This window comes from Lagenorhynchus albirostris, chromosome 3 (genome assembly GCF_949774975.1).
Source record: "Lagenorhynchus albirostris chromosome 3, mLagAlb1.1, whole genome shotgun sequence".
In the NCBI taxonomy this organism is placed as follows: Eukaryota; Metazoa; Chordata; class Mammalia; order Artiodactyla; family Delphinidae; genus Lagenorhynchus; species Lagenorhynchus albirostris.
The window spans coordinates 11,547,859-11,571,829 of NC_083097.1; the positions used below are offsets into that span (position 1 = coordinate 11,547,859).

General features: G+C 39.6%; 1 protein-coding gene across 1 annotated transcript in view; it reads right to left on the reverse strand.

Annotated features, from left to right (window-relative positions):
* Positions 1-23,971, reverse strand: part of DNAH5 (dynein axonemal heavy chain 5) — a 202,464-nt gene that overhangs the window by 10,280 nt on the left and 168,213 nt on the right. The window contains 11 exon segments of the mRNA XM_060145962.1: positions 37-189; positions 2,975-3,187; positions 4,890-5,105; positions 6,858-7,061; positions 7,707-7,912; positions 9,532-9,751; positions 12,513-12,758; positions 15,564-15,713; positions 18,800-18,921; positions 22,820-23,010; positions 23,496-23,610. Coding sequence (XP_060001945.1) covers positions 37-189; positions 2,975-3,187; positions 4,890-5,105; positions 6,858-7,061; positions 7,707-7,912; positions 9,532-9,751; positions 12,513-12,758; positions 15,564-15,713; positions 18,800-18,921; positions 22,820-23,010; positions 23,496-23,610 — 2,036 coding nt within the window.

The window sequence follows — 23,971 nt, forward strand, 5'->3', positions numbered from 1 at the left end:
AATTATAATAACACAAGTGAAAATCAGAGCTATTACCTGTCGCATTGCAGTTAAAAATCCTTGGGGGTTAAAAAAGCCTGTCATCCAGAAGCAGTGGGGCCGGTCATTGAAAACCCAAGAGGTAAACTGGCAGTTTCTTTCAATAAGCTCAGTAAACCAGAAACCCAACGTACTTGAAACCCAAGATTCCTGAAATGCATACATTAAACCATGAATTAATATAGGTTTAATTCTGCCGTGTAACTGGCTACGTTCACAGAAGAAAACAGTGGTGAAATAACAATTTCACTCTTAGAATTTAGAAGTCCCTAAGACATAAATTTTCCATGGGTTATGACATTTAAGTTTTCAAATTATTCTTCCTCCTTAATGATATATGATAGAATCAGCTAGTCATCACATGGATTTCAGGTCAATCCAGTTCAGCACACTGTTCAAGACATCTGTTTTCAGTAGAATCTCCTTCCACATACAAATATAGTCATGACCAATTTTGCCATAAAGCAATTAATTGAATTAAATTTAACAGGTTTCAACTATTTTTCCTTAGGCTACATTTTCAGTAGATACATTATAAAATAAGATTTCTATTTATATAAATGTGCTCATGGCCTTATCAGCACTTTAAAATATATTTTGTGAATGATAAATCATAGAAGCCTTTCTCCACTTATCATTTTTTATGAGGCAAACAACAGTTATTCTCTGAAGTTTTTGTCCCTTAGACTGCACTTTTATTTCCTCTGAGGAAGGGGTAGAAATGGAAACACAGGTCTCTTTACCACAAATTAATTGCTTTCATTGCCTGTAACGTTCTGCCTGAATTCACATGTGGAACTCCTATTACTACAATTGGCATGGAAATGTCAGTAACGTTATCAGCAGCCACACTAGAAGGTATCTCCAAATCATATTTTATACCATTTTACTGTAACTGCAATATTTTATGTGTGAATAAATGTAGTGATCAACCTGGATAGATAAACTACTTGAATTTCAAATATCTTAAGAATTGATATGCCTATTTTTCAAGAGACAGTGAGATTCCCAAAGACTGATAATAAGTAGAATAGAAACCTGTACAAAATGATTTTAATTTAAAAATGAGGTAACTCATTCTATCACCTCTTTATAGATGTGTTAACTGAAAGAGGTGTGTTTATATGACATTTGATCTGAGGGCACAGGGACTCAATAAGGGGATGTCTCCAGGCAAGGATCCCTGTTACAGAGCCTGCAGGTGCTGACCAAGCTGGGCGAGCTGTTTAGTGGAAAAGGAGGCTGCAAGGGCCAGTGACCGCAGAGGTTCTTCCTCTGTCATTGGCAATGAAAAGAGTGCCTCTGGCCTTGGCAATGAATTTTTTGAAGGTGAGGAGAGAAAGGAGTCTGGTCAAAGCTGATTCTGAGTTTCTAGACTGCGTGACTAGAGGGATGGATGGTGGTTCACCAAATAAGATGGAGAAGACAGTAGAACACTCCCCAGTTACCATATACTGCCTTTGGGACCCACTGCCTTGGGATCTGCCAAAGCTCTGGGTGAGATATCAGAGTCTCAGCACTAAGTGAATCTCTTCTGAGAGACTCTCAGTTCTAACCCCATCCTGTCTCACCATCCCATTTACCTGAGTATCCTCCAGAAGGTTCCAGTCACCCCAGGACCCAATATTGTCTCTATAAGTTGCCCTCCCTGGATAACCCCACCCTCCTGCCTCCCAAGTCCTTCCCCTGGACCCTCAGCATCTTCAGAGCCATGATCAGCAAACACCTCTACAGAGACACTCAGGTACTCATTTTACTCTTCCAAGTAAAAAAAAAATTTCTTAAAACCACATCTATCATACAAACTGTTATATGTAGAATGGATAAACAACAGGTCCTACTGTATAGCACAGGGAACTATATTCAATATCCTGTAATAAACCATAATGGAAAAGAATTTTTTTATAAAACCCAGATCTTGGTGCATATATATAATGGAATATTACTCAGCCATTAAAAAGAATGAAATAATGCCATTTGCAGCAACATGGATAGACCTAGAGATTATTATATGAAGCCAAGTAAGTCAGAAAGAGAAAGACAAATACCATATATCACTTATATGTTGAATCTAAAATACGACACAAACAAACACACCTATGAAACAGATTCACAGACATAGAGAACAGACATGTAGCTGCTAAGGGAGAGGGGCTGCGGGGGAAGGATTGGGAGTTTAGGATTAGCAGATGCAAACTATTATATATAGAATGGATAAACAACAAGGTCCTACTGTAGAGCACAGAGAACTATATTCAATAGATTGTGATAAACCATAGTGGAAAAGAATATGAAACAGAATATATATGTATAACTGAGTCATTCTGCTGTGCAGCACAAATTAACACATTACAAACCAATGATACTTCAATAAAATTTAAAAAACCCACACCTGTCATTTAGCACAATTAACAATACATAATAAGCATACTGTTAAATTATTATCTTGTTATCTTGAGAGATACATACTCACATATTTACAGACGAAGCAAGGAAAAATGTGTCTCTTTGGTGTGACTTTTGATACCTGCGTGTGTCTAGGAACATTCCCTTCTATAAGACTAACATCACGAGCTTTGAAATCCACAAGCTTGGGTTTACATTCTGATTCTTAGACTTCCAAGGTGTGTGATCTGGGAAAAGATTTAACACCCCCCCCAACCTCAAGTTCCTCATCTGTAAACTAAGGGTAATAAATTGCAAGATTGAAATGAAACAGTGCATATAAATTGCCTAGCAGAGAACCTGAGATGTGGGAGATGCTAAATTATTTCCTTCCCCACCCACAATCCAAAACTACAGGGCTCTAAGGAGATTAGTCCCTAAGCAAAAGAACACTCTTAAGTACATTATTCTTACGTGCTTTTCACTGGCCAATTACAACTATTCACAACAATAAAGTGATTAGGCAGAATAAGAGCTGAGCTAAACGTACTTTTTTCCACCGAGCAGGAATTCTGGCATCGAACATGCAATTCAGTGCGTCTTGTAGATTTTCACTCATGACGATGGTACCATCAATGGCAAGTTTTAGCTCGGTCAGGGTGCTTCGGACCAGGGTGAGTACCCTTTGCATTCTGTCTATCTCCTGCCTGAGGAAAATGTTCATCGGCTGGAATGGCCCCATCTTTTGCAGCCTCTCCTTTACCTGCCGTGGAGACACCCAGCATGTGAAAAAGTAGACAGCTACTAACGTTATGTAACTGGTACCCTAGGGCTTCTGAAAGGGCCCCAAATTTTACAGTTCCATAAACAGTAAGCTTTTTTTTTTTCACTGCCAAAAAACAAAGAAGAAATAAAGAAGAAACGCCTGTTAAATGACCAGCTGATTTTTCATTCCATGTGGGAGAAGACAGGCCTCCATAAATTCACAGAATATACAATCCATGTCCACAAACATGTAGCCTTCCAAACAGCAACTGCACTTATTGGGAAATATTCACGACTGCCACTCCAAGACTTGCGAATACACACATGGACACACACAAGCAGATGTGTACACGTACACAACAATTCTTAAGGCTGCCTCAAAAACCGAGACTTCTGTTTTAAAAACTTTCTGTTTTTTCCATCAAAGCATCTATCCATCCACCCACCCATTCATTTCTGTCTTACAAGTATTTATTCAGAGTCTTTTGTGGATCGGATATCATGCCACGTTGAGTTGCTTTATCCTAAGCAAATTTAGCAAAAGGAAGGTGTCTCTTCTAAACCCCATACTTACCATGTTTATTTATGTAATTATTATTATATTTTTAAGGCATTTTTATTGCTTTATAAATATTGCAACCACTGTTAGACATGAATGACCGCTTTCCTGATACTATAATGAAAGGTGCTTACGAAAGCTGGTAGCAGTATTGATTTTATCCGAGCAAGTGATCAGAGATTCTTCCAAGGGAAATGAGTCCCTTGGTGACAGTTCCTTGAGTTCAGACTGCAGTACTAGCACCCAAAATGGCCTGCTTCATGGAAAATAATAGGATGCTCAAGTAACAAAATGCTGCAGACTTCCTTCTGAAAACCAGGTGGAAAGGGCAATATATAAAGAAACACGGTGGTCTTGTGACAAAAATGTCACAAGGTTAGTCCAGGTCATCTCTTAAGACTACATGGATGGGACTTCCCTGGTGGTCCAGTGGTTAAGACTCAGTGCTTCCGCTGCAGAGGGCATGGGTTCAGTCCCTGGCTGGGGAACTAAGATCCCGCATGCCGTGGGGTACAGCCAAAAAAAAAAAAAAAATTGCATGGAAAGTAAGCCACTTACTTTTGCTTTTCTCAAAGACTTAAACATGTTATCAGGGTAAACCTTTTCACAATAATTGCTAAAATGTCAAAAAAAATTAACTTTCACAATCATCAATTTTGCTTAGAAGTTACTTGCGTATTAAAAAGACAAATCAATTTTCCAAACCCATGAGATGAAGAAGCTGCGGAGTTAACAATATAACTATAGACTCCCTGAAATTAAGAAGGCCTGAATTACACAACATTTTTCTAAATAATCAATGCTTTACTCTAAGAATACATTTTTTTTCCTCTGAACAAATGACAATGTGCAGTGCCTCCAGGGAACGTTTTAGAAAAGCAATCCTAATCCATCGGTCCACACTTGTAATTTAATTATGAAGATTAACGTTCTCATCAGGTTTCTTTATTATTTCTCGTTTGAGATGATTACATTTATAAATTCAAACACTTCTTTTTCTGGTTCTTCAAGAAGCAAGTTTTTTAAATGATTTTTTTTAATTTCAGAAAAATTATTTTTTGCCCTCCTCCCTTCGTCCTCACTCCCCCAACCAACCAGACACATCCACAGCTGACGTTTTGTCAGGATGCCATCAACTCACTTCAAATGGACCATAGTCTGGGGGCAGCTTCTCTAGCATGTCATCAGCCAGCCGGGCCACCACCGCCTCTCGGGTCTCATCCCCTCCACCAGAGCTATCCTTGGGCTGGATGCCCAGAATGGTGTCCAGCACGTCCTTGGCCAGCTTGCTCTGGTAGGTGATGTCGGCATTGGGGTGCAGCCAGAACACCTCAGGGCTGTCGTAGGTGGGCAAGCTCTGAACAACACAGACCGTAAGCACAGAGCTGCTGACACAAGTACCAATTAAATTACACTGTCTTAGCAAATAAGCACGTTTTTATTAGGATAAGCATTTGCATGATATGTCTTATTCATGGCAGGCTGCAACCTCAACAATTTTTCCAGGGAAGAATCAAAAGTTGTCTTGAAAAACAATCAACATAATTGGCTCATGGTTCTTTAATATCTGCACTTCAAGCAAATTCAATCAAAAAGACACTATCTTGTTTTATAATATATTTGTAAGATGGAAAGGGAACTATGGATTGGTATTTTGTTTTTTGAAGGTCTCGTCTAATTCAAACCAATTGTTTAAATAAATGGTGTATAACTGTTACTAAAAATGACAGTTTTAGAAATTATGGCCCAATAAGACCAGAGGTGGGAAATGTACTTTCCCAAGGAGAAGGACAGAGACTAAGAAAAATGAGAAATATTGAAAGAGCAACAAAGTTACAGAGAAAAACAGACAGCAAATGAGAAGCAAAACTAGCAGGTAAATACTCCGCCAGCTACTTGAAAAAAAGAAAATTTACCTACAATTTGATGTATAATTTTATGTGCGAATTGTATCCTTACCTTTATTCATGGTTTCCCTCCCTTCTAGTCCATTATTTTATTCCTTTTTACGTAATGCCTTTTTATGAGCTACCTCAAATTCATTGTGAAATGAGGCGTATGTAAATAAATATAACGTGCAGGTATACCTAAATTTATACCTTCATAGGCATTCTCCTATTCAGTGCTAATGATTTAAAGACACATAGAGTACAGTTAAGACACATATATTTGTAGATTTGAATTAATAAAAGGGTAGGCGTGGTGATATATGATAAACTCATCACACTTATATATCACGAACCTCTAAATATACTGATAAATTTAGCGCTTGGCGGGCTGTTGTGCTTTACTTTGTTTATCCTGAGATAAATCTTAGAGGCAAAAGAGATCGCTAAATGATGATCTAATGAATTCAAGGTACTGAGACAGAAAATGTAGTTACCTGGAAGGACAAATCATATTTTTTCCCAAATCTCCTGTCAAAATCCTATTCCTACTTAGAGCAGGCCTTCTCAGCTGCCCCCGCCAGGGACATTTGGCAATGTCTGGAGACATGGTAGGTTGTCACAACTGGGTAGAAAGTGAAACTGACATCTAGTGGGTAGAGGCGAGGGAGGCTGCTGACCATTCTATACAGGTCAGTCCCCCACTCAAGGAAGTATCCAGCCCTGAATGTCAACGGAGCCGAGGCTGAGAAACCCAGTCTTAGAGGAAGCTCTTCTACAGAGTGCGTTCCTGAACATACTCATAAGCTGTCCATCAGGCCAGGATTAAGGAACAGATGTCACGGGATAATGCAAGTGGATTGAAACAGAACAGATTGAGTCTAGAGGCTGCCTTTGGGTAGAGAGCTCCAGGGGATTTGTGTAGGTTCCCTGGTTCTAAATCTGCCCAGTCTATCACCTCTCCAAAGAATATTCCTCATGGGGCATTAAAAGGGGAGGAAAGAAGGGAATTCACATAAAACACACCCTCAGAACAAATATAAACAGTTTAATAATTAGGTGAATATAAACATATGAAGACAGCATCTTGGAACCGTCCATGTTCAGTATGAATCACCATTAAAATTTATTTTCAAAGAAGTACATACAGTACAAATAAATATCAAAAAAGTCAACTTGCTATAGATACTTGCTCTATACAAAAAATTCTGAAGATGACAAACCTGAATATACTGAAGGTAGTTCTCCACCGTGCTGCATTTTGGAATATTATATCCTTGGTAAAAGCTAAAATCCGGTCCAAACATATTTTCACCGAACCAAACCTTAGTAAGTGTGTTCAGCAATCTCTTGTCATAGTCATCAGTGACTCTGCCTCCGTACTGAATCTCTCCTATCATGTAGCGTACGGTGGTCCAGGAGACGCCCTGGGAAAATTTATAGAATGATTGTGGACTGACTACTGTCTCACCCCCATTTTCCCTGCCAAGTAACACCCATGTAATCATTGTCATCAATGTCATTTACTCATTCATTTATTCACTCCTCAGTAATGCGAAAAGTGCAGAAAGAAAGTCAAATAGGCAGACATGAGGGGTAACTCAAAGCTCGTGATCATGACCTGAGATAGATTCTCTTGGTGCATTCATATGTTTCTATACTTTGATTTCAATAGAAAAAAAATTGTTTATTTTTTGAGAATATAGAGGCTGTTCTTTAAAAAGCACACACTCCAAAAGTAATCCAGACTCTAAATTTTTCATGTTTTAGGATTTTAAAAAAACACACTTCTTCACCCATTCCCCCCTCCCTCCAACAGACCCCGTTAGGTTGTCTTACCTGTAATGTCAACTTATCTTCGAGAAGTAAAAACATAATCAAAATTTGTTCCTTTTTTTTCCCTAAAATCAAGAGGCTAGTGTGACCCAAGCTGCTATGACTTAAAGAGAATGACTTTGCCAGCACAAAAAATCATCACTCTTACAGGATTAACGCCAAGGCTGGGCGGTCATATTAGTTCAAGGACCCAAGTCCACAATCACCGGGGGCACGAAGCTGTGTGTGCACAGTACCTTTTTGAGATCCATGTCGTCTAAGTGGTTTTGGATGAACTGCACCGTGGCATTAAAGTCGGCTTGGTTAAATTCGTAGGGTATGTTCCACCCCAGGGGGCCGAACTTGCGCCTCTCCTGGACGGTGGAGTGCAGGAAAGCCACGGCATACAGCATGGGCTTCCACTGGGCTACAGCGCTCATGTCCAGCAGGTCTTGGCTCACACCTGTTGTGGTCAGTTAGGTGAAAAACTATATCATCTCTCAAACATCTTTACTTTCTACTACTTTTATAATCTATTAATTATTTTTGTAAATTCCTGATATTAAACTTCACTTATCTTGAATTACTCTTACCATATTCATATGACAATTATCATTTAACTTTGGGGTACCCAGAGGGCATTCCTCTCTGAAAAAGATGCACAGAGATTTGAGGCGGTTGGGGGCTTGCTAACATGGATCAAGTTCTTGGCCAACCTAACAAGATAATGCAGGGATAAAACAGAGATGGAAGAATAGTGGCAGTAAAATAAATATTGCTGCTATTACTACAATTACTACTACTAATAATACCTATTACTACTACTACTAGGGGCATGTACACAGGTTGCAATGGCTTCTATATACTCTTTTAACAATTTAATATTAATTAAAATCGTGTATATAGAAGCCCATTGCTACTGAAAAGTACGAACTATTAGATATAAAATAAGCTGTAAGGATATATTGTACAACATGGGGAATATAGGCAATATTTTATAAATGGAGTAGAGTCTTTAAAAATTGTGAATCACTCTATTACACACCCATAACATATAATATTGTACAGCAATATCTCAATTAAAAAGAATAATAAAATAAAAAAGAAGCCCATTGCAACCTGAGTATATGCCCCCAAAATAATTATGATTCCTATATATGTACATATTATATTGCATATATAATTATAAATTTTTTCACTTGAAATCTTTTTTTACTGACATCATCCTTCCACATCTATTTTATTGGCAAAAATTTGAGACTTGTTGACAACTCCAAAAAAATTTCTTTGTAGATTTTTCAGATTGCTATGTAATAATTATTATCTTGATGATTATTATTAAATACACTATTTTAAGTTAAATTTACTCCAATTGTCCTGGATAGTTTTTATTATCACTATTTTAGGCACAAGAAAACTGAAACTCAGGTTGTTTGAGTGATTAGCGCCCAAGAGAACAAAGCATTTGTTCAGGCAGTATCAGAGCCGGGATTTCTAACTCCAAGTCCATACTCTTTCTGTGACCATGAGCCTCAGACAGGAAGCTATGACACAGAAGGAGCAAATGAACAGAGAGTAATCTCAGCTCCAGTTGTGATAGGAGGGGCATTTTGGTCTGGTTTGGTGGCCGTTGTCGGATTTCTAACTTAGCTCACATTCTGACATCCTGACACACAACTTCATGCAATCAAAGTAGAGACCATAATTGTGACTCAGCCTCTCCTCTTGCAAGAGGCTACTGCCCTACGTTAGGTATGGAGCACGAAGACCATAAACGGCATTATCCATTTTAGATGTTAACTTAGAAAGGCAAGTGTCTAGCAGAGAATAGCATAGGCCAAAGTAGAGCAATAGTGGGGAAATAGCAAAAATATAAGGTGGAAACCTGAGCTCTGACGCCCTAACACGGTCAGCGGCTATTCCACATGGAGCAGGACAGAGTGGGCTATCCCCTCACCATCATGTTAAGTCATAGCACCACTTCCTATAACTAATCCTAGCTAATTCATTTTTCATAATTTCTTTAAGAAAACAATTTAAGCACAAGAACTCCCGTAAACTTGGAAGTATTCCTCGACTCACCACCATATGTTCTTTTCAGTCCTGCCCGGAGTCCCTGGGGGGGCTCATTGGCAAATTTAATGGACATCTGAAGGAGGGTAATGGGAAACTGTTTATGAGCCTCGGTCGTCATCCACAGGCGGAAAGCATCATGTACAATCTCGGTTTCTATAATTATGTCCATTAGCTCATCCATGAAATCGAGTCCCAGGTGGCAGTTCTGCAAAAGTGCCCATCCTCCCTACATCAACAACAGTACATGGAAATTAGTCGATTTTGTGTTTCACCCAGAGATTTAAATTAGTATGTTCTTTAGAAATTAAGTAATTAAAATTTAATAGAAAAGCACGCTAACCCCTTTAAAGTACTCTAGGTCAAATCTAAGGATATGATCATGTTGAACTGGGATAGGTTACATTTCTTCTTATTCCATGTATGTGTCTCACAGTATACTAGTATGCCACCTGGAGTAATAATATATAGTGGGGGTCATGAACATCACCAAAGTGAAACATAAAAAGAGATAACGGCACTTCCAAGTAAAGATGTTTGACTGAAAACCGTCACTTAGCTCAGCTGCCTCCCCAAATTCCATGAAAAGTACAACGAAGGGACTTGTTTAAAGGTATGAACTCTGAAGGACAAAGATAGTGAAGGTGAAGACAATGTCAATAACACTGAAAACAGACTCAAGAAAACTGAACCCTAAACTGACTGTTCGGGGAGAGCTGAGACGTAAACTGATTTATAGCATATAACTCCCAAAACACTCAAGAAGAGGTGACGAAGGTCCTTCTGGAAGTGGGGGAAGACGATGGACTAATACAAGAAGATTGAAAGTCCAGACCCCCGACATGTTTCCTTAATGGAAGGTGGAAAGTTGATTTTCTTTAGAAGGCAAAACAGACAGGGTTTGCAGTGGAAGAGAGCAGCCTGTTAAGAGTATAGGAACCTCACTGAAAACAGGTAAAAGAAAGCTTACCTATTGAATTTGGAGACCTATTACCTCCCTTCTCCCACTGAGTTCCCAGAATACAGGCAGCAAGGTATATACCCTCTAGAATAAGGAAGAACCTTCTCTGGGGAATCTGACCACTCTAACAGCAAGAGCCTTAGAAAATAAAAAGCCATATCTCTTGTATAAATTATTCTATGAGCATAAGAAGATTCTTGTATAAAGCAACACAGGCAAAAATTTAGGTCATGAAATAATAATTTATTCAATACCTAATCTATAGAACATCTTTTGCCAAAATCATCTACCATACCCAGATCATAACCTCGAGTTGTTTTCTTGACTCTCTGACTTTGGATCACTTAGATTTGATTAGTGTAAAGATCTGATTAGTGTAACCTGAGATATTTTTCTTTCCAAGAAACAAACTAAGCACCAGATACAAAATCTTAGTCAAGTTACATGTAAAACTGATCATTTTGGAATGTCACATATTCCCTTACATTTTCTTCAGAAGTATATAGCACTGCTGAATAAATAACTATTTATTTTGTCCTATGAAAATTTAATTGACACTATCCACAATTCAAAAAAAAGGGAAATTAAATATAAAACATAACTACAAAAAGCCTTCAGATGCTCTCTTTCATCCAGCATACAAGTGACTCCTGATCTAAGTTTCTTAGGTGAGAACTTGGAAGGTTCAATCTTCACCCATGGAAAGGAATCTTTGGCCAAAATTGTTTCTTTGGCATTGTCACACTCTGTATGAATACTCTGTGTTCTTACTGAGCAGATCACCCATTTTGCTATTCTTGGGTAGTTGGTTCACTCTGTCATAAAACACTATTGTCTCTGACAAGTTATAAGCATGCTAATAATAATAAAGATTTTTAAAAATTTTTTACTTGAAATTAAACTACTAAACAAAAAACACAGATAAATTGAAGGCTAAAAATATTCCATTTAAATTAGAATTTAGTTGCCTGAAGCTATTAGTTACACCATTATTTATTTTAAATTCAAGTTAACTCCATGTCCTGTGAATGTTAGTGTTTTTGCTCTAAGTACAGTACTATGCAGAGGAAGGAAGTCAAGGGGGAGGGAGGATGACAGGGGAGAGGCCAGGATGGAGGCCCACCAAGCCCTCGTGTCAGACCAGACCTAGGATTCTGAATCATGGTTGTATTTTTTCATCTCTCAGCATATTTAAATCAGGTGCTTTCTGCCCTCTCCCTCCCAACTACAAACTAAGTGCATCAGACAGAGCACAGCACACATGACAGACCTCTCCCTTTCACCAAAGCTGAGGGCAGGGCACAGCTTGAGGATGGAAGAGGTAAATATGGAGCTTCCAGAACACAGTAAGCTCAGTTCCAGACCAGGGGAAGGGGACCAGGATGCAGCACAGTGGTAAGATTCTAGAGTCAGCAGCTGGGACCTAGAACCCAACGGTTTCAGGGTGAGCTTAGCGTTTGGTCTGCTCTGTACACTGTTGAATTTGCAAGCTGCAAAGGGCTCTAGGAGACCCACCTGGAAGGCAACAGGCCAGGTTTCCTGAAAACCTCTGGTACCACCACAGGATGACAGCAGATTCCTGGCCTCTGGGATCGGGGGCAGGCCTAGGGGACCCCAGGGCACAGATGATGCATTCTGGAACCCAAGAAAGGCATGGTGCTGTAGATTCTGGAGGGTCATGGATTCCAAGAGCAGAGCTGGAGGGCTTGGAGCGTATGGCAGAGAGGAGGAACTATGAACCCTACAGAGCGTTTGGGACCTGCAGTGGGGTTTAGCGTTATGCAAACTGGTCAGGAAATAAGATGTTCTGATTGGGCAAGTTTTCCATAAGTCAAGGCTCAGCAGAAAATGTTTTAAGTGTGTCCATTTTTCCATGGAAATTTTCTAATAGATATCATGCTTTTTCCTGTTTAGTAAACAGAATACAATAGCTAAGTTTAAACTCTTAAGGATTCATAAGCTCTCTGCATCGTTATTCTATAACCTGCAATGTCAACATCATAACACAAAAGGAGACATCTGGTCTCACATTCGCCATGGTCTGCTGCAGGAGCTTGCGAGCGTGGACCTCCTGGCCCTGCCCCATGGACACGTAGCGGGTTTCTCTTTTTAATCTCTTCCCCAAGGCGATGATGGAACCTGTGGGGTCTGAGCCCATAGACAGGAGACAGATGAGTGGTGTCCGTGGATCAGATTCCTCCCATGTCTTTTCCAAGTCCAGGATAACACCTTCCGCATACTTTTCTCCCATGGAGTCCACGATGTACTTACGTGCCTGCCAAAAACAGTACACGGGTCACCAAAACTAGCTCCAACGCCTTCTTGTGCATAATTCAATGTGGTTTCCAAAATTCATTTTTGTAGATTATCTCAATGATGTCTACAGTAACCCTGCCAGGAAAATAGGGCAGAGGCTTTTTTCTCGTTGGTTTATCTGTTTGTTCGTTTGCTTGCTTGTTTTAATCCTCACTCTGTAGAAGCTGAGTTACTTGCCAAAAACACAATCACCCACTTAAAAGACTAGAACCCAGGTTGGCTGACTCCTTGTCTGGGACCTGTTTCCATACACCGGCTGCTTCATGCTATACAAAAGATTTGAAATATTAGGCAACTCTACTATTGAGGATGCTTTAAGGGAAAAGTATATGCATTCAAGTAATCAAGTAAACAGTACAATGCCTGGGATTTAATAGGTACTTAACAAATAGATAATTACTGCTGAGTGACTACTTATGTATGAAATTTATTGCATACTTATCAAATTAATTAATTTTTAAAGATTTAATCCAATTGCATTCGGAGCACACGGTACCACGTAATTTTGTACCTCTTAATATTTTTTCAAGGTTGGCCAGATCCAGTATTGAAGTCTCTAACCTGAGTATAAATGCCTGTACATTTTTTTACAGCTTTCTGAAAGGTACTTTACAAGTTTGCCTGACATGTTCTTTGGCTTCTCCAAAAGTCTACTTGTTTACACCTTCATCACAGCCACTGGGCAGTGTGCTTCACAATCAGGAAGGACTTCAAAGGCTGGACGCTCAGGTGTTCCACAAACTGCAGTTGTTTCTCAGCCACAGGCACCTGGGTACCTGCCATCGTTGCAGCATCTCTCAAGATCCAGGTGTTTTGTCCTCTGGCATAGCAAGGAGTTCAAAATGGCCAATCTTGCCTTAGAATTCAGCACTGACCCCACCTGGACATTTCCATCCAAGCTATGAGCTAACATACTGTTACCTACACATACATCAGGAGCCAGGTAGTAAATACATTAGGCCTTCATGGCCGTACAGACTCTGTTGCCCAACTCAACCTACCACTGCAGCATAAACAAATGATAGTTCATAAATAAATGAGCATGGCTATGTTCCAATAAAAGTTTATAGACACTGGAATTTGAATGTTATATAATTTTCACATATCACAAAACATTATTCTTCTTGGCTTTTGTTCAACCATTTAAAACTATAAAAACCATTCTTAGCTCACAGCTGTACATAAACAGGCAGTAGCACAAGACACCCTCTGACAGTGTGTTCTTCTTGCAACCAGGCTTTTGAATGTCCCTGGACATGCACTCATGCTCAGTCAAAATGCTACGGACAAGCCTGATGTTGCTTGTGGGGAATGGGGATTAAATATGTCCACATTGTAGACCTTGTAATAGGCTTCCCCAAGTGGTGTCTGGTTGAAAATCACAAAAGGAATCTAATGTGAGAATAAAAACTTCAGGGGAGAGAACATTTTTCCAAGGGGCCTTCTAGATCTTGCTTAAGACTTGGGTGTTACCATAAGGGCCATGGGAAGCCATTAAAGGAATACCATAATGATATTTCTGTTTCTTCTAGAATATACAAGATGGACTAGACTGGGCAAGAATGAACTACAGGAGACCAGTTAGAAAGACATGGCTGTCATCAGCCTAAGGGTGACAGAGGCCAGAATGAAGATGACAAAGTTACAAAGGGGTGGCAGACACTTACATTTCAGCACTGAACCCAATAAAGTGTTATGAAAAATATAAAAAGGGAAGGAAGGAAGAGAGGGAGGGAAGGGAGGGAGGGAGGGAGGAAGGAGAGGAGGAAGGGGAAAAGAAGAGAAACTTCTACACTCCCCTTAAATAAGGCGACTGTTTGACAATTCATTTGGGCAGGATAAAAGTAATGAAGTTGAGAAGAAAAACCAAAGGAAGGGTGATCTCAGTGCCCTGAGTTGCAAAACTCATTTTTCTTTTCTCAATAAATGATTGAATCTAGTTGTTTTCATGATTCCACAGTACCCAGGTGGTTATTCCATATGTTTTTAACACTCCCTCTGGAGAGTGAAGGGGAAAAATTCCTACATTCTATTAGAAACCCCAGCCTACTGTTATTTTATGACTTATTTAAAGAAGGCCTTAAAAAAAAAAATCAATGTCTGTGAATAGTAGAGTTCAACTTTTAGCTGTGAAGGCAAGACACCACAAGTCTGTTTCATGGGTAAATTTCCATGACGGTAAGGCCAACAGATTAAAAGTCTTTGAAAAGATGGATCTTGTAGAGCCAGGGTTTACATTTAAACCGTATGTATCATTCAAAGAAATTTAGGCAAACCTTCTTTCTCACATCGAGGTTTGTGACACATCCTGGTGTAATGGCTACGGATTTGGGGATGCTACACTGCCCTGTAGTCTTCCTCTCCCCTCCCCAGTACCTGAGCAGTCTTTCTATTCAAGAAACATCACTTTACTACTAGCAAAATGGAGTAGCCATATCTTTTTTGAGTTAATATAAAAATAATATGGAAAAACGATGCATTACCTTCACATTAGACCTATATAACCACCTTACATAGTTTCCTCATTCACTCTTGCTGTAACACTTAGACCAAAGAAAATTATTAAATCACTTAGCCCAAATATACTCCTCCGTACACTTACTTGTTGTTTATTTTTCCATTTTTCACAATTGTATTGCTAGAAAATTACACAGAAGCCTACACAAAAATTCTCATTGGGATTAATATTTTAAATATTCTTTTAAATTTAAAAGGAAATGTTCCTGTAAAATATTCTCCTATTTTTAAAATAGGTACTTTTTACCTGGGCAATGGTTCTGTCGGGACACCAGGATCTAATAAGAAGAAGACGCCTAAAGCCGTCTAGAGATTTATCGTAGGCATTTGGAAGGGGTTCCTCCTCAGGGTTTTTCTTATCAAACCAAATCTTCCACATTTTCTCATTTCTTGATATCTGAAAATACCAGGGGATAAGAAAAGTGTCACACCACAGAAAAATCTTTCAGTAAGCATTCACAGATATTTTTTCTCTTTCTGACCATTCCAGGCATGTGTGAATGCTATTCCTTGAGTATTTTTTAAAATTTTATATCCTAGCACCAAAAAGTTGAGAGTCTAAAATCAAATGTGATTTGCTCTAAAGTCAGTCTGTACTAACACCAGCCTCCGGCTCCCTCTTAAAGGAGGGAGAGCCCTGGGTTGTGGAATTTCTTCTATGACTTTGTGGGAACAAATCTGCAAAGAATAGAGAAATCAATGGAAATTCATTTTCATTATTTTAAGGAAATCTGTTTTGCTCCATGAGATCCCCTATGACTAAGAACCAAGTCTCAGGCTTCCCTGGTGGCGCAGTGGTTAAGAATCTGCCTGCCAATGAAGGGGACATGGGTTCGATCCCTGGTCCGGGAAGATCCCACACGCTGGGAAGCAACTAGGCCCGTGAGCCACAGCTACTGAGCCTGCGCTCTAGAGCCCTCGAGTCACAACTACTGAAGCCCATGCTCCTAGAGCCCGTGCTCCACAACAAGAGAAGCCAATGCAACGTGAACCACAATGAGGAGTAGCCCCCGCTCGCCACAACTAGAGAAAGCCCGCGCGCAACGAAGACCCAATGCAGCCAAAAATAAATAAATTTATTATTTTATTTATTTATTTATCTTTTTATTTTTGGCTGCCTTGGGTCTTCACTGCTGCACACGGGCTCTCTCTAGTTGCGGCGAGCAGGGGCTACTCTTCGTTGTGGTGCGCGGACTTCTCATTGCAGTGGCTTCTCTTGTTGCAGAGCACGGGCTCTAGGCGCACGGGCTCAGTAGTTGTGGCACATGGGCTTAGTAGTTGTGGCTCCCAGGCTCTAGAGCTCAGGCTCAGTAGCTGTGGTGCATGGGCTTAGTTGCTCCACGGCATGTGGGATCTTCCCAGACCAGGGCTCGAACCCATGTCCCCTGCACTGGCAGGCGGATTCTTAACCACTGCACCACAAGGGAAGTCCCAAAATAAAACAAATAAATTTATTTAGAAAAAAAAGAACCAAGTCTCATTCACTTATGTTTCCTCATTTCCCAGGACCATTCTTGGAACAAAAGAAGACATTTAATACATGTTTATTATTGAAGTCTCTTGGTCAATACTCTATTAATCTACAGTAATTTGAAATACACCACTTAATATCAGCATCAAATGAATAATCACACTTGCTTCCTTTAGGCAATTGATAAAGGAAAAAAACACAGTCCATTATCATTTGAAGCTTAAAAAATCAAAGAGAGGGGCTTCCCTGGTGGCGCAGTGGTTGGGAGTCCGCCTGCCGATGCAGGGGATACAGGTTCGTGCCCCGGTCCGGGAAGATCTCACATGCCGCGGAGCGGCTGGGCCCGTGAGCCATGGCTGCTGGGCCTGCGCGTCCGGAGCCTGCGCTCCACAACGGGAGAGGCCACAACAGTGAGAGGCCCGCATACCGCAAAAAAAAAAAAAAAAAAAAAAATCAAAGAGAGGCAAGCATTACATGGGCAAGCATCTCAAAATCATAGAATAAATCACATCTGCAGATAAACATGATCTTATGTTCTCTGGTATATTCCCTTTGATTACAGCCCCAAGTGTTTCCTTGGAGATCTAATCAAAGGAAAAACCATTTGGGTTCATATTTAGAAAATATCATGTAAGAATAAAAAAAATAACCTCTTTCAATCATGAAACACTACATAATATGGAGGGATTTCAGGTATACAATATAATCTCCAGAAGACAGCTACTTCAATAACTGATAATGGTCCAGGAAAGGTCACTAGGAGTCATCCCATGGGGGAACAAGCTAGAATGCATTAAAATCTCCCCCCCAAAAGAGCTGTTTAACCCAAAAGAATGGCTTATACCCTAATTACACGGTAATCACCAGGTGTAAGTCAAAACATAAAAATATAGCAGAGCTTAAGCTTCCAGTCAATTTAAACTGGCAAAGTCAAGAAAGAGCATTAGGACAAATACCATATGATATCATTTGTATGTGGAACCTAAAATATGATACAAATAAATTTATCTATGAAACAGAAACAGACTCACAGACATAGAACACAAACTTACAGCTACCAAAGGGGAAAGGGGGTGGGGGAGGGAGAAATTAGGAGCTTGGGATTAACAGATATAAACTACTGTATATAAAATAGATAAACAACAAGGTCCTACTGTAAAGCACAGGGAACTATAGTCAATATCTTGTAATAAACCCTAATGGAAAAGAATATATGTATATATATGCACAACTAAATCACTTTCTTGTACACCAGAAACTAACGTAACATTGTAAATCAACTATACTTTAATGATAAAAAAAAAAAGAACCAGTGTTAAGACATTTTCTGGTGAAAAAGAGCCTTCATCTGGCAGCTGAAGAAAGCCACCTTGCGGTCCATGCAGCTTCTCGCTGGTCATCAGATTCTCAAGAAGCTATTTCCTGGCTTGTCCCAATTCAACTTTCTATACCCAAGTTCCATAATACCAATATATACACAATTCATCAGGAACTTGCTGCTTATGAAAGGACAACGACTTCTAAAGATAAAAGGCCAGGTGTTTGTGTCAGATTCAGACCCAGATGCCTAGCTAAGGCAGTATAAGGAGGAGAGGAAGAAGAGAGAAACAAGAGGTAAGAATGGATATTTATTACTTAGAGGAAGGGTGTTCTTATTACTTTTCATTTGATCTTTAGAAAGACGGCAAGACCTTTTAACCATATCTAATCATTTAATCTAATTGAATCTGTTTTCCCACTCGCGGGTCTCCAATTGGTGATACTGACATATCATCCAGGTCAGCGTTGGTTAAACTTCCTAGGTAACCAATTTCTTCCTGCGAGACCAGCCTGCCATGGATGGAGTGTGCTTTATCAGAGTATGAGTGAGCGGTGAGGAAAGTCAAGCACTGGTCATACCATTTTAAGAGTGACAAAGAAATCTCTCTCTTCCCCAAGTAGTGTAGCCAAATGATAAATCAGGAAGCTGCTCACTGTGACATTATCATAAGTTTACTCAAAGCACAAGTTACCTGATCAAGGACATCAGAAAACTGTCTAAGTTTGCTCAGTTCCACCAAATTCAGCCAGGTCATGTCCAGGATCCATTTGGCTGGTTTAGGAGGACAGGCTTTCAAGTCCAACGAGGCACCACCTTTCAAGTTAAACATAATAAGTTATTAAATTTTTCTTTCTTTACTGTAAAACAATCTCTTTATAAAAAGCTTTTGCTGAAACTATTTTAATATCAATTCTTTTACTACCTGGACATTTATTAAACTCAGAAATATAAGTCATAGTGATGAACAAGGTTTAACATTTAATAAAGGAATAGATGATTTTAGAAAAACATATTTAAGGATCAATAATATAACTTTGGATTTAGGTAAGTAGTGGATTCTGTCTCAGCTCCACCTGGCCAAGGTCTGGGACAAGCCAGCTCATCTGTCTGGAACTCTGTTTCCAAATATGTACAATGGGAATAATGAAGCCTAGGTGTTGTGATAATGGCAGAAAATATATAAAGTGAGTGTACAGCACTCAAAACAGGATCAGGGACAAAGCAGAGGGTCACTAAATGAGCAGCTATTGTCAGCATTAAGAATTGCCAAATATTGGCACAAGCTCATTTTAAGGAGATAATTTATCTAGAAACGTTAGTAGCACTACCTGCGTTTTAAGGGTTCTCCTCTATAAATCAGTATGTTATTTATATCCGTTTTGAGCACACCCAAGGGCCCTGTGCTATGTCACTTATTTTTCGTCAATCTACCCACAACAAACATTTCCATTTGGTACCGACGCCTATCTTTTTGCTGATGATTTACCTACGCTCACGTAACTCATATAACTCTCACAGCGCCAGAAAACAAATGACAGTTTAAAAAGTTATTGTTTTGCCCATCCCAGAAAAACTAAATGTGTGAACAATCATATTTTAGGTCAAAGAAAGGGTTAGCAAGTCTTCTATAGGATAAAATATACTGTTCAATAAATAACATCTATTAAAATGTTTCAGGGAAAATATGCTCTAACCATAATTCTTAGAAAGATATAACCAATCCATTTGGCTACAATCTTTTTTTGAACAGAGCAGGTCATAAACAAGTAATAATACTCAAGATATTTACTGAGCCAATCTCTACTTTATTCAGGTACCATGGACCCCATGAAATTGCTGTCTTTTGCCAAATCCATCTTAGTAGACGTCCAAGGTAAGTGGAACAAGAGGTAAGTGAAGCCATTTCAGTGAAAATATTAGCTTATGAAAGCAAAACAGATTGCTTGAACACCAGGAAGCAGTGAAAGACCTAAGGACAATGCCACTGTGTTGAAAAGTGTCACACCAATTTCCATGGAAACTGTCCGTTTTCCAACAAACTGAAAAGAATAATGTATTCACCACAGGATTAGGGAGAAGCTTTTCATGGAAAAGAGTGTTCCTTGCAGCCAAAGATTATTCATTGTTTAACAGAGGGTAACACTGTCATGAATATCTTGCCTGCCTCAAAAGTATACTTTGGGCAACAAAGAATGTTGTAATGGTAGGGAGTGGGGAACATATTCCTGGATAATATGGCATGAGATTAGATGGACTTTTGATGAATAAACTGCTGGGATAGGAATAATTCAAACTAAATTCTCAAGATGATTAAGAATTATGCCAGTCCCTTCATCCCTCAAACCCTTGCTTTGGGAGAAAGAAGGTTTAAATCTTTATCATTATACCTTGTAAAAGTGAAACATGCTTACAATGATTTATACAAGTTGTACCTTGTATCGTGAAGCGGCATAGCTAAGGCAGACGTAGTCATCCAGCCTGATGCTTTCCCATCTTAGAGATGAGTAAATTAAAAAATCAGTATCAAAACACTGTTGCTCTCTAAATAACATTTTCAAACAAGTGATTTTAAAGTCCTTACAGAAAGAGTTCATGTCATTGGGTAGCTTTCACCAACATAACTAACAAAGGGAAATCTTATGAAACTCTGTGTCCTAAAGGAGGACAAGAAATGGCTGTTGAATGCCAAAGTCCCACAAAATCCTGTCCAACCTATGCAAACCTCAGACTAATCGAAATAAACTAAAAAACTAAAGATAATATAACAATGCCTATCATCTGTTGAGCTATTCTATGTGCCAGGGTTTATATAAGTTGTGCGAATTCTCAATAATCCTGTTATGTAGATTTGACTATCTTTGTTTCATAGCTGAGGCAACTGAAGCTTGAAAAGTGTAAATAACCTGATCAAAACCACTCATCCAGAAGGTGGCAAAGCCACTATTTTCCCTTAGAGTCTTCCCAACTCTAAATCCCATGTTTGTTTCGATCACGCCAAACTGTAACACACTTTACAGTATTTCTGGACACTATGTTCAATGACATTTCCATAGGGAAATGCGTCTCACGCCTGAATTGAGGGTGTCAGGAACAACTTTCCCATGGGAAGCTCCATCAGCTGGAGGACCAGAGTCACTGAGGCCAGAAATCATTTATATACGAAAGACTCACTGAAGAAGGCAACTCCTACACCTACATGTCCATCTAAGGTGATGTCTCACCAGACCATTCATCTTCCATGTGCTCCGATTTAGGACACTTGGAACAAAAAGAAACCTAAGGGTCAAGGGTTCAACGTTTAGAAACAAGAGAGAGAAAGAGAAAGAGAGATCATCCCCAAATCATAATTTCTGAGTTTTCAAGTCTAACTAAATAAGTCTTTATTGCTACCATAAGATACACAGATATAGTTATAGATGCATAAGCATAGGTATATGAACATGAATATGCATTTGTGTATGTATAAGTATGACTCTGACCTACATACCCCCATGTGTGCCCTTCTCTACTGCCCCCATTGGGATCCTCTTCAAGTTCCTCTGCAAATCTACTCTCCATGTAGGTGAAGTCAGTGAATATCCACCCCTCCAAAGATAAAGTTGTGCCTTATCTTTAAAGATAAGCCTTTGTTTAAAAAGGTAGAGTAGATAAAACCATTTCGAGCCTAGCATCATTTCCACTGTTCCTTTAAATACTTTTTGTCCAGACATTCAAGAATGTGATAGCAAATGTGTGTTTCCCAGCCTTCCATGGCAGAGGGGCCCTGTCTGTGATCAATGCTACAATAGATACAGAGGAAATATCCATGGGATGAGTGGCATGGTCACCTCACCCACTCTGCTCCAGCCGCCCTGGTTGCTTTGCTTTGCCTTCATCATAGGACGCCCTCTCCCACTAGAGGCATTGATGTCACCTCCTCAACCTTCAGCACTTTCTCTAAACGTCCCCAGGACCAACATCCCCTGGTCCCTCAGGTCTTGGCCACCTGTCCATCCCTCGGGAATCCTACCCAATGAGAGATCCCATTAAATATCCCATTAAAAATTTTAAACCTTCCCCACTCCACATATTAAACATTCCCCAACTCCCTTATCCTTCTCCGTTTTTCCATAGTGCTTACTAGCTCCTCACACACTGCACAATTTACTTACTGTTTATTATGCTTCAAGCGCCTATTCTGTGTCCTGGCATGCAATAGTTTCCCAATAAATATTCATGCAATTAATGAACAAATAAAATAGCTCAGACTTCCCTGGTGGCGCAGTGGTTAAGAATCCACCTGCCAATGCAGGGGACACGGGTTCGATCCCTGGTCCAGGAAAATCCCACATGCCATGGTGCAACTGAGCCCGTGCACCACAACTACTGAGCCCGCATGCCACAACTACTGAAGTCCGCACGCCTAGAGCCCGTGCTCCACAACAAGAAAAGCCACCACAATGAGAAGCCCGCACACCACAACGAAGAGTAGCCCCCGCTCGCCGCAACTAGAGAAAGCCCGTGCACAGCAACAAAGACCCAACACAGCCAAAAATAAAAAGATTAATTAATTAGTTAATTAATTTTTTTAATGTTAAAAAAAATCTCACATAAATGCAATCTTCAGTGAAATGCAAGGAAACTGCTATTGCTAAAAAGAAAAATGCACAAGACCTTCACTATAATTCCTACATCTGCACCTGTGCACAATGCTTTCTATTCTAATATTGACCTTTAATAAGGGTGAGAAACTCTTCATGCTTGACTCGGTTCCTCTGCATGTCAATCTTTAGGGTAAGCAGCAGGGTGAAGAGAAATTTGTGCCCCTCGTACAAACCCCGAGCCGTGTACTTATAAACCTCATAGGTCATGTGCTCAATGATATTAGCGATCCTCTTGCTTGTAATCGGGCTCTTGACAGACCTGGAGAAGAGAACATTTAAATCAGCCTTGTCCCACCCTTTTCAATTGTCCCTAAAAATGTCTTTAATGGAAAATAAGTAACTCTGGAGGACCAATTCTTATTTTTTACACATCAAGAGTAAGCCTCCTAAATCTAAAATAACAAGCACTCTCTCCACATGAAATAACAGAATCCTCCATTTTGTCTGAATCAATTTTACCTGCGGAGTATTATCACTCACAACAATGTCTGGGGAATTTTCTTGTTTAACAGAAACTTGGGGAAACCAAAGGAATCGATCAGTGGATGAATAGTTGGTAGAGCTTTCTCTAAGCATAAAGTGACAAATGAGAATGATTTGTTAACACACTGGTAATTACACTCAACTTAGATTTAAAGAAAAAGAAGCAGCTTAGTTGCAAAGGGAAAATAAGTTATCAGTGTAATGTCACCGTTCTAACCCACAGATACAGAATTCAGCTTGGCTTCCTGAGTACAGACGTACCTGGCCAAGGAAAGGTCAAACAAGCCAAGAAACTGGCGGAGCGAAGTCTGATACATCTCACTAACCAAGCACATTTCTGTGATGAGGAAGTAGAGGATGCTGCCCCGAGTAGCAACTAAAAGACAAAGAGCAACGATGCACCTGCTACAAGCGCAGAAAATAAATGACCCATGCACAGATCAGTCTAAATGCTAAATGAAACAAGTTTTATTTGTACGTCTTAGTAATGACTATCTACCAACAATGGGAGTCTAGAGCAATGTCATCATATATATTTAATTCTTCTTTGTAAGCTTTGAACAAGTAGTCTGCTATTTGGGTTCATTAAATGATACTTTCTATTTTAGAATCTCTAGATTCCTTATAAATAAATTTTATTACACTCTTTCATAGGTAGAAAAGACAAACAGTGGGACAGCATGGATTGTATTGTAACATCCGGCAAACTGTGTAGGCATTGTTAAGGACCTCATTCT